The 12227-nt window shown below is 43.5% G+C and overlaps 1 protein-coding gene across 14 annotated transcripts in view; it reads left to right on the forward strand.

The window, feature by feature from the left end:
- LOC124525068 (GTPase IMAP family member 7-like) overlaps positions 1–12227 on the forward strand; it is a 190168-nt gene that overhangs the window by 169716 nt on the left and 8225 nt on the right. The window contains exons 6-7 of one of the 14 annotated variants that reach the window (XM_047097525.1): positions 213–820; positions 5270–5291. The exons of the other annotated variants lie outside the window; for them this stretch is intronic. Of the exons in view, the coding sequence (XP_046953481.1) occupies positions 213–820; positions 5270–5291 (630 nt within the window). The remainder of the gene's footprint in view (positions 1–212; positions 821–5269; positions 5292–12227) is intronic. 14 annotated transcript variants of the gene reach the window in all.

The following is a 12227-nucleotide window of genomic DNA, read 5'->3' on the forward strand; positions in this document are numbered from 1 at the left end:
GTACTCTTTTGTCGGGGAACTCCTTAACTACTTTATTGTTTCTTCCATGGTGATTGAATTGTTTCATCTTTTTGTCTTTATGGGACCCACATGGATAGTACACTACTGCAGGTTTTCATGGAGAAACACAAAGGAGATAAGAGGAATGTGATGGTTTTCACTTACCTTCGTTGACTCTTTTTCTTCTCCTTCCCTTTTTTACGACATGGCAGACCCTCAGGACAACACTCTGAGGATTGTTTTGGTGGGGAAAACTGGAAATGGAAAGAGCGCAACGGCAAACACCATCCTGGGGAGTGGAGTCTTTGAGTCTAGAGTTGCTCCCCATGCTGTCACCACCAAGTGTCAAAAAGAATCCAAGGAATGGAAGGAGAGGAAACTTCTTGTTGTTGACACCCCAGGGCTCTTTGACACCAAGAAGACCCTGGATACCACGTGCAGGGAAATCAGCCAGTGTGTCCTCTACTCCTGCCCTGGGCCCCACGCCATCGTCTTGGTCATCAAGCTGGGCCGCTACACAGATGAAGAGCAGAAGACCGTGGCATTGATCAAGCATGTGTTTGGGAAGCCAGCCTTGAGGCACATGATCGTGTTGTTCACTGGCAAAGATAACTTGGAGGGGCAGAGCCTGAGTGACTTCTTGGCAGATGCAGATGTGAAGCTAAAAAACATCATCAGAGAGTGTGGGAACCGCTGCTGTGCCTTCAACAATAGAGCCTCAGAGGCTGAGAAGAAAGCTCAGGTGCAGGAGCTGGTGGAGCTGATAGAGGAGATGGTGGAGAGCAACGGAGGGGATTACTTTACTGATGCCATTTACAAGGACACAGAGAAGAGGCTGAAGCAACGGGAAGAAGACCTGAAGAAGATCTATACCGATCAATTAAATAATGAAATTAAACTAGTAGAAAAGGAATATGCTCATAAATCACAGGAAGAACGGGAGGAAAAAATAAAATGGCTAAAGAGGATTTATGATGAACAAATAAAAAATATCAGGGAAGAAGCTGAGAAGGGCATATTTGAACATGTTTTAGATGGGATTAGGAGGGTGCTTTCAAAAATATGGCATATGTTTTGGTAGTAAAGTCCATTTCATTTTTTCTTTTGAATTTACAATGATTTGCAATAGTGGTAGATTGTAGTTTCCATAGACAGCTGTGACAGTAGCTTCTACTTATGCTTCCTATAACCTGACCCTGTTACTCCTGCCACTGACTTGCGGGGCCTGTGTCCTCCACCTTGGAACTGGGCAGATCTGGGACCGTTTCAATTAATAGCAGATGGTTGAAGCAACACCTTGTGACTCTAAGGTTACATATGGGCAATGCTTCCTTGCCCTGTTGGAGTTCGTGCCCTTGGAACTTGACTGCCATGTTGTGAGAAAGCCCAGGCTGTCTCTTGAGAGGCCCCCATGCAGAGGGCCTGAAGTCACTGGCCCACTTCCCAGCTCACCTTTCATTTGTGACTCAGACCAACTTGCCCGCCATGCAAATGAGGCAACACAGAAGCGGGCCCTCCAGCTGCCCCGCCGTCTCAGGCGAAATTGCAGAAAGCAAAGATGAGCCATTCCCACTGAGTTCTGACCAAATTGCAGCTTTATGAGAACAAATAAATGATGGTTTTTGTTTTTAACCACTGAGCTTCAGAATGGTTTGTTATGCAGTGAGAACTAACCAGAATGAAGCCTCTTCCAAGCTCTCAGTCCACACCGCCTCCCCTTCCCACCTGTCCCTCTTCACACAAAGTTGGCATAATCAGGCAATGGCATATAGAGTTCAAGGACTCAGGAAAATTCAAATCAGAAATCCTGCACATGTTCAGTGTCTGAACCACTGGTCACATGCGTTGTTGCACTGCATGGTCACAAGTACTTTTTAGGGAGGTATCGGGTTTCTCTGGAAAGATTGTTCTGTAGTTCATGAAGATCTGAAAGTCACAGGATTCTCTTATTGTGTTTCTCTTTTCTTTTTTAGGGACCATCCTATTTAAAATGTCTCCACTTGTATCTGAAAAATCCCATCTGGGCCACATAGTTTTCATTTGCCTGTGCAGAATCACACTTCACCCTAGCTCATTGCCCCATGAGGCTGATCTAGTTGCACTACATTGGTGGGATCTCTTGCTCTCTGACTTCTGCCTGGCTGGCCAATGGGAAGTCCAAGTCAGAGGCCCTGTGGAAGTAGAAAAGCAAGGCTGGGGTATCCATTCTCCCACCTCTATCTCTGCAGGGCCATCTCTGACTACCTCAGTCCTACACCAAAGGTCACAGCTCCTCCCTTAGTGGCCTTTCTACCCAACTCTTCTTCTGCATTCCAGTCTTTGTTCACCCCTGCAGGTGAGATTTAATTTTCTTATCGATACTATCAACGTCCCTGTGTTTTCTAAATTCCCTGTGTGCACAGTGTGTAAGAGGCCCCTTCTCTAAACTTTCTCCAAGTACCTAATGAGAGCAGACTATCTTTTTCTTGTTAGAACCTGATTGATAAATCTTATGGTACCCAGTTCTCTTTCAGAGCATCTTTATTGTTATTGATGGTTTTTCATTCCCTCTAGTGCTTGTTTTCTGACACCAGAAAAATCTCCTTACCCTTCCATGCTGTGACATTTGCAGTAAGTAGATGAAAGGTTCTGTCTTGCTAAAATAATAAAGAAACTTCAAAGTTAGATAGGTGACTCTCAGTCACTCACAAGGATTGCAGACATCCCAAATCCAAATTATTAGAATTTTTATTCGTCCTTTGTTTTGTCTGTGAACATGACTGAGAGTGTTTACCATATCAGTGACTTTTCGGGAGATGGATTAGAGATTAAGTCTGGAAAACTTAAGATTCTAAATACCTGCTCATTCTAAGATTCATCACCAGTATTCAGAACACAGTAAAAGCAACATGGAAGAAAAATCCCCTCATGAGAAAACATGTGTCAAAGACAAAGTGAGACCAAAGTACTCTTTGCCATCATGCAGTTCTTATGTTCAAAAGTACTTCCTTGTAAGTGACCCATTTGTGTGATAGTATGTCTACAGAGCAAAGTATTCATGCTCTCTCCTGACATGTTTCATTTCAGAACCGTTTAAAAGATATTTTCTCTCAGAGATATGTAGAAGCATTCTTAATACAATTAACCTGTGTGAGGGCTGTTTGAATGTGCAGCTTACATGAGCTAATTTCTTTTTTCCCAACCTTAGGTTCTATTTTGGAAGGTAACACATACCCAAAGAAAAAAACCAGTAAATCAAATAAATCATTATCTCTTCACTTGACAATTGAAATATTGCTCACTCACTTCTCTTAACATATTTTATGTCCCAGTTTTCCCTGAAGATGGTTCTATTTCAGTGCTGAAGACTGTGGTATTTCCAGCGTTTAATGCGTCCATGATCCCTGTTGTTGAAATATGTAATAGTCATGACCCACGATGGGGAATTTAAACAAGGATTCATAGAAGAAGACCTGAGGAAGGATTTAGGTGTGAAGTCTACTGTGAAGGATGTGTAGGATGTGTCCATGTGGGTGATGGGTAGGATGATCATGCTTCTGTTCAGAAACAGGAAAGTTCAGGGTGACAGGTAAGATTTTCAGGGGAAGGGTAGAGTCAGGAGCCACAGCGTTCAGTTAGGTTTGTGACAAGTTGAATATCAGATGTCAAAGGTAGGGTCCAATATAAACGACCTGCATTAACTTGAAATCTGGGTCTGAAGGTTGTGTGAAAGCCTTGGGGTAAATGTGTCAGGGTGTTAACATAAGTATCTCCAATTTCAGCTGAATCTTTCTAATTGCCAATACTCCACAGTCAAAAGCTCTATGCCAGAAGATCCACATTGGATGCCCAAAGGAAGAAGTGAGAACTAGTTTTGTGAGATTTAGTCCTTCAATTAATTTCATAGATATTTGAAGGGGTCAAGAGGAAAGGACTTTTTTTTTTTAGGTTTTATGTAAGTAATCTCTACACCCAACATGGCGCTCCACCTCATGACCCTGAGATCAAGTGTCTCATGCTCTTCCAAATGAGCCAGCCAGGCACCCCAGGAGGAATGCTTTTTTTTTCAATGTATGAAGTTTATTGTCAAATTGGTTTCCATACAACACCCAGTCTCATCCCAAAAGGTGCCCTCCTCAATACGCATCACCCACCTTCCCCTCCCTCCCACCCCCCATCAACCCTCAGTTTGTTCTCATTTTTTAACAGTCTCTTATGCTTTGGCTCTCTCCCACTCTAACCTCTTTTTGTTTTTTTTTTCCTTCCCCTCTCCCATGGGTTTCTGTTAAGTTTCTCAGGATCCACATAAGAGTGAAAACATATGGTATCTGCCTTTCTCTGTATGGCTTATTTCACTTAGCATCACACTCTCCAGTTCCATCCACGTTGCTACAAAGGGCCAGACTTCATTCTTTCTCATTGGTGTGCACATTTTCTTAAGCACCAATTCTCTGATACAGATTTGTGAGAAAGGACAATGAGATAGGGAGATTTTAATTCTATTTTTAATTCCTCTTGAGTTAATAGTTGCTTTTGTAGGAAAAATGCTTTGAGCAGGCTTATGCAAATGAGTCCCTTAGACTTTAAGACAATTGCTTCTTGTGGAGCCGTGTGTAGTACACACAGTATACAAACAGTCTTTCCTTTATCCCTCGTTAAAGATTTACTTACCGTGTTTATCATTTGTAATAAAGCACTCGAGACACTCCACAAAGATGTGAGTGAAGCAATAAAAGATGTCAAGTTGAAACGAAAAGAAAGAAACGAAGGTAACAGCAGAAACCGTGCCAACTTTGTTCTAAATCCCAGAGAGGGCAGATCACTGAAGGCTGTCGGCTGGTCCTGGCAGCCTGTGAGTTCTTTCCCTGACCCCCATTCTCCCAAACCGCCTCTTCCACCGTTGGTACCGAGGAATGGCTAAGAATCCAGGGGCCATCCAAGCAAAGGCTGTGGGGTTGGAGGCGTGGGACTGGAAAGTCTAGGCGGATGAGTGAGGAAGGATGCTGTGTGTGTGGAGAGTAGCAGAGAACTCGGGGTGAAACATGCCTGTGCCTTTGCTTCTTGTGTTCATGTCTGTTGGTGCTGGCTGGTAAATAAAGGTGATGTCCATAACCATCTGTAAGTGTCCATTACTCTGATGGCCCAGGGACACCAAAGCCCTGGGGAAAGAGGCCCATACTCGTATTCACACCTGGGTCCTCCAGCCAGGAGTCTTGCGACTGGGCCCTCCTCAGGGTCTCCCTTTGGGGGCCACAGGTCCCTGTTCCACCTGGAGATTTATACCTACAGCCAACCAACACCTGAGAAGTTGTGTGGGTACATGGGCCCAGGCTCATGAATCATGCCGCGGGGGAGAGACTTGGGATTCGTCCTCATTGGGAGAGGCCCAGATAGTCTCACATGATGCTGTACTGTAGGACGCATTGAATTGAGACAATCTAGGACTTCTTATCCGTAAAGATACTGGGGCACATGGGGATTGTGGGTTTTTGGGGTCTGTTTGTGTTTGGGTTTTCTCCAAGCCATAGATCTTGATCGTGGCAGAATCAGGCCCACACACTTTTCCACTGACTGATTTTCATATATTAAGGAGACATTTTTGCTGACTAAGAGAAAATAGTCCTTTTGTGTGGTGTTGGTATTCTGTAAAAGCGAGGGATTGATTGTTGCTGCTGGGACTGGGGCCTGCTTTTACCTGTGACCCCCCAGCTCATGGCACCCTGACAGTCTGCCTGTTTGCCTTAAGTGTTCAGGAAGCCTTAACCACACTCCCAGGCCTTAAATTTGTGTGTGTCTCTTTTATAGAAACAATTGTTAGTTTTTGTTTTGGTGTTGTATATTTGTTTCCAAAAAGAAAAGTCTTCAGAGGGCTGAAATCTAAATTCTGAGAAAGCCCCAAGCTCTCTCTCATCAGGGAGACCTGGGGTCTATTTGGGCCAGAAATGTGGCGGGAATGAGGAAGAACGTAGTCTAGAAGATTTGTCCGCTCACACTGTGCCACAGAAGGGGAGCCCTTTGGGTTTCTCAGAGGATGGGACAAGAACACAGGCAGGGGCAAGGTGGAGGGGACATGCTGGATGGCTAGCACTGCATGACAGGTCGTCCAAACTGCAGTTGAAACAGCTGAGACATGGATTGTGTGGTAGCTCCTGGAGTCCAAATTCAAGACGCCAGCAGAGGCGTGTGCTCTCTGAAGCCTTGAGGGGAGGACATTGCTTGCTTCTTCCTGGGCTCTGCTGGCAGCTGGCCATCTTGGTGCTCCTTGGCTGGCAGATAGGCCACCACTCTCCTTCCTCACGCATTTCATTAGAAGTAGCAAGGAGAAACCAGGCCGCACCTTCCACAGTGTTCTCGGAATTCTCCTCAGCTAAATATTCAAGTTCATCACTTACATGGTCTACTCTCCACCCAGCAGCCCACCTCAATTTAGCCCACCTCCCTGCCGCCTGCCATTTTATAGCAAGTGCCATCGTCCCTCCAATGTCCAGCAGCGTGGTCCCCACCTCTCTCTGGGACCTCACCAAAAAGTGACCTTGATGTTCATCCTACCACCGACATCCTCTAAGGGCAATCTAGGCCTTTTTTTATCATGTACCTTAGAATTCTTCGAGCCCCCATGCATTACTCAATTTCGAAATGACTCCTACATTTTAGGTAATTACCAGAGCAGGACCCTACTTCTTGGCCTTAAAATCTATATTAATTCCCCCAGGGGCTGCTGCAACAAATGACCACAAACTGTTGCTTAAAGAGCAGAAACTTACTGTCTCATTGTTATGGCTACTGTCTCACTGGCACAGGCTACAAGTGCCAAACCGAGACTTTCCCAGGGCCATACTCTCCATGAAGTCTCTGGGGAAGGATCCTTCTTTGCTGCTTCTTAGCTTCTGGTGCTGGCTGGCCTGCTTTGTTCTTTGCCTTCTAGGTGCTTCACTCCAATCTCTGCCTCTTTTGTCACATGGTGTTCTCTGTGTGTATCTGTGTGTAAACTTCCCTCACTGTGAATGAAACGATTCCAGGCATCAGAGTAGGACTCAACCTTAACTTCATGACAAGACATCACAGAGACCGTGCTCCAAAGAAGGTCACATTCTCAGGTACCAGGGGTTAGCCCTTCTTTAGAAGGACACAATTCAACCTACGATGGATGGTAAGAGAGGGACAGTGTGTGCAGTGTGAGGGTACAGTACCCCTGATCTCTTCCTCTCCAGTCCTTGTTGCAGTTACCAGGTTAAGCCCATTGGGATAGTTTTCTTAGGTCTCTGCTTCTTGGAAATCTACTGCCTAGGGCTTAGAATCCACATTCCTTGGCCTGGTATTCAACAGTCATTATAATCAGTCTCAACTCCTCTTCCAAGAATGAGATTCTTCTAGATATCATTGTTCCCGTTAATATCCATTTTACACTTTTGTAAGGAACGAAGGTGATAATGATATACAGGTCAGTGCCTGGCACACAGTACGCCCTCAGTAAAGGCTGGTAATGATTCCTGCACTCCAAATTGTTAGCTGTTCTCTGCCTGTGTCCTGTGTCATTTCCACCTCCAAGGCTTGGATCATGCTATTTCTCCCTCTCTTTCTTATCTGAGTGCAGTTTTCAAAAAAAGCAAACTCATGACTCCTGGGCAAGTATAAACACATCAAAGATTTTGCTCAACTCCTGGCTTAACTAGAGCACCAGTATGATTCTATAATTGGTTCAAAGTTCTTTTGATTGGCTTAATCATTTAAGCGTCTGACTCTTGATCTCAGCTCTGGTCTTAAGTTTGGGCTCCATGCTGGGTGTGAAACCTAGTTAAAAACAAACAAAGAAGCAAAGAATGAAACAAAAAACACAAACAAACAGAAACACAAACTTCATCTGAAATCAAGGGTTGATGTGTTCAAGAGAGTAGTAACATGGAATTTTTGAGTTCTATATTCCACCAGACAGAAAATTCGCTGAGTATCTCCAAGGCAGAGATGTGCAAAAATCCTCTCTGTCCTTAAAGTTTGTAAAATGTCACAGTGGATCATCAAGCACAGCACCACACAGAACAATAGAACACTCCAGTAATCTCTCTTGCCTATTTCTAAGTTTTGGATCATTTTCGTAGCGTTCTCTACTTTGTGATCATAAACAGCCTCCAACAAGTATTGTTGATCCCAGAAGATTGTTTTTACTATGCATGGCCTGATTATTTATACAGATGCAGCAAGAATCTTAATTAACCAGAAAAGCCTCCTTGAGTTTGCTCGGGAAATCTAGAGCCTCATCATATTAAGCAACTATCAATTCCAAAGGATAAGCTTCCTTTGGAAATTTTCAAAATGAATTTTGAATCAGACTTTTCAAAGCCCCTGCCATTCTTCCATCCTAGGAGTGGGAAACCAAGGCCCAAACACTTTCTCCAGTAAACTTTGCATGCTGTATCCGTAAATCTCAGGGATTTTCCCTCTTCCTGAGGTCTCCAAAATTTGCCTGGGTTTCTGGACTACCTGGGAGTGGACTTCCTTACTCCCAGAGATTGGGATCCTGGAAGCCAGACATCATATTAGTTTTCTTATGAAGGTTTTGGAGACATTAGCTCCACATGTAACACCAACAATTGCTCCTTAGCAGTGGTCTGGTGGTCTTTGATTAAACAACAGTCACTCTCAGATATCATAGTGTACATATGGCCTTGCTGCAGAATCAATTTTTTTCAATGGTATCTTTGTAAACAAGCGGACAGATTTTTATTAAACCTATGCAAATGGTCCTATCATCATGAAAGTGAATGAAACTCAGTAGAAGCATTTGTTTCTGAATTTTGAGGGTAGGTGAAGATGAGGTAATGTTTAAAGATGGTTGTTGTGGGTTTACAAATACACAGTCTACTAATTCGTTTAAGGAGAAAGAAATAAGGTTTCCACAAATAGCCATACAAGTAGAACATCAAACAGAATGCCATCAATATTCCAAACAAATAACCACAATGGCACATCTTGAATCCATTCACTCAGTCTTATGTCATTACTTCTTACTCTGTTGGATGTTGAGACAGTCGTCTGATTTCATGAGGTACATATGCTTCCAGACTGAGAGTCCCAGTAGTCCTGGCTTTGCTCACTGGCACAGTCTGAGCATTGAGTCAGTGCTGCCATCTTGCAAACCTGCTCTGAAGAGTCTCTTTGAGGCAACAGTAGTTCAGAGCGTGTCCTACAGTTTTTTCCCCTGAGGCTCCAAGAGTATGACCCTCTGGTGAAGACACAAATTCTGAGTGGTCAATTTTGGCAGATCTTCGGAGAAGCCTTAGGAGCAAGCAGAGACCTGTTTGAGATCAGGACTGAATGGTTGTAGTTCATAAACGAATATAACATCGTGGAAGACAGTAAAAGTCTCTTTGGGGGGCATGGTCCTTATTTCATGAGGGTTTGGTCAATGTTTCCTTTGAGGGATTCAGCCCCAAGTGCACTGTCACACCTAACACCTATATCTCTTTTGTGACAAGGCTGCCATTAGCCTGCAAGAGGCAGCTCTTCTTGCACATCCGTGGAGCCAGAAGACAATTTCATTGAAGCCATGTGAGTGCAGGGGTATAGATAATCCAGATCCCTTATCCTGGTAGAAAGGCTGTGGAGGCGCTGAGTCTTCCTTTTCATGCAGTGCCCTTTGGGGGTGGAGTGAGTGGGGAGAAACCAGAAACCTTGAGTGATATCCAACAATTCACTTAAAGGATATTGTTACAAAGTAGAAGTGACTAGTTTTTTGGGGGCAACAAAAGAGAAGTCTCCAGAATCCCTAACCCCCAACATGATGGTATTTAGGGATAAGGTAAGTGGGTTTCCATGAGTTCATGAATCTGGGGTCGTCTTGATGGGATTAGTGCCCTTGTAAGAACAGATAGCAGAGAGTTGCTTCCTTGCTCCAGCATGTATGGACACAGTGAGACTGTGTCATCCGCAAATCAGGAAGTGAGCCCTCCCCAGGGAAACAAATTGGCCTGCACATTGGGCTTTGGCTGCCCAGTCTCCAAAACTGTGAGAGATTAATTCCTGTTGTTCCTGCTCCCAGGCTGTGGTATTATGGCAGTCCACGCTGACTAAGACAGCATCTATGATGTGTAGATGAGCCTCAGGATGGTAATCTATGAGACTAGCATTGAGGGTTGTATTATTACTACTAACTACTACCTGTTGATCACTATGGTCTGAGAACCACTTCATGTGTACGACTTTGTCTGGGTGCACAGTGACCTTCTGAAGTAAGTGCTCCATTTTAATGATTAGGAAAGTGAGTTGAAGAGAGGTTAACTTACCCAAATGTGGCAGGATGAATGGTGGCCCCAGAAAGATGTCCACACCCTAATCCCCAGAGCCTGTGAATGTTACCTTATTCCACAAGGATTTTGCAGATGTTATTAAGTTAATGATTTTGAGATGAGATAATTCTGAATTATCCGAGTGGGCCCAAGATGTAATCAGAAATGTCCTTCTAAGGAGGAGGTATGAAGGCATTGTGATGAAGGCAGCAGAGATTGGTGTGATGTGGCTACAAGCCCAGGAGAGCAGGCAGCTTCTGGAAGATGAAAGAGGCAAGGAATGGATTGTCTCCTAGAGCCTCCAGAAAGAACCAGCTCTGCAGGACCTGGATTTTATCTCCATAAGACTAATTTCATATTCTTGTCTTCCAGTATTGTTGGAGATTAATTTTATATTGTTTTAGGCTACTAAAGTTTTGATAGCTTGTTATGGCAACAATAGAAAACTGACTCACCAGGTTATAGAGATGATATGTAGAAGAACCAGGACAATGTAGGGAACCATTCTTTTTCATCTCCTGTTATTATCTCTGCAATGTTTTAATAAGTTGAGCTTTGAGGACATCTAGATCTAAGCAGCATAAAATTCCCTGATTCCCACAAGAAGACTCCTGTAGAATTTAAAGAATGTCTTTTAATGACCCCACAACTTTTTGAAAATTCATTATATCCACATTGCTTTGTGTGTGAGAGAGATTGAAATAATAAAAGGAAAACATAAAAAAAGGAAGTGGAAGGAAGCCCTCAATGATGAGGAGCGTGGCTAAGTGAGCAATACAGATATGGGGCAAGACTACTTCTATCAAAAATCTTCTAGAAGGTGATCACTCGTAACTTAGGGCTCAGCATGGGACTGATAAGAGCCATATGCTCCTCTTTAACCAATGATCGCAAGGCTGTTACCATTTGAGACCCACATCTGATTTCCCGTGGCATCCATGGATTCTGTGTCAACTACTCTCCCATTCCCACTAGGGAACTTACCAGCATACCTGAGGATAATACCTGGAGAAGCAATTAGCTGACCAGGAAAACATCCAAGGTGGCTCTGGCTAGACACATTTCACTCAAGGAATATATAGATTGAAATTAAACTAGGCAGTGGTAGAGATATTTTGAGTAGGACATAGTGTTCTGGCTCCCCTCTAGACTTCTATGTATGGAGCTTCATCAAGACCAACTTCATGGGTATGTAAAGGACCCTGTGCCCAGAAAGGTTTAACACTCTATTGATGTCATCTTGAAATTCTTAAGTTTTTTGTAAGTTTGTTTGTGTGTGTGTGTGTGTGTGTGTGTGTGTGTGTGTGTGTTTATGTGTGTTTGTTTGTTTGATTCTCTTTGACAAAGGGTCTGGCATTTTTATTTTGTGCCAGACCTTGTAAATTATATAGCGGGTCCTGGTCTGTGTCTTTATTGCAAGTTGGAAAACAGTTACCTGGGGCCCTCCAAGTCATTAACACCAACAAGTGGTCCAATGATATTGACCAATAATATACTCATTAACACAGTAATTTCAACATTTAGCTACTTCCTTCCATTGGTTGCCACCCCATTATACATTACTTCCTGCCACATTTAGTCTTCTTAGTACCCACTTTTAAGCTTCAGCATCGACTAATCCCATGTCTCAAAGTAATGAACAAAAATATATAATCAAAACTATAATAATTTTATGGTGATGCAACAAATAATTGGAACAGCTGGTCAACCATGAGAGCTTTGACCATTTGCTTCTCATCTCATAGTTTCCAGAGCAGGTTGGAATGGGTGTACTGGCTAAATCTGAAAAAGTCTATCTCTGCCTGGGTCTGGGGTAGGGGAAGGTAGGAAGGTTTAAGGGAAAGATGATTCTCCTCCCTGGGTCCATCTTTCTGGTCAGGTCATGCATGTTTTTGGGCTTGAGAGAACCATATGAAGAAAACTAGAGAAGGTGTGTGTTCATTGGATGACTTTTTCCAGGCTACA

This window comes from Lynx rufus, unplaced genomic scaffold, assembly GCF_022079265.1.
Source record: "Lynx rufus isolate CCGP_SWC_20201006 ecotype Redwood Valley unplaced genomic scaffold, mLynRuf1.p SCAF_4, whole genome shotgun sequence".
Lineage (NCBI taxonomy): Eukaryota > Metazoa > Chordata > Mammalia > Carnivora > Felidae > Lynx > Lynx rufus.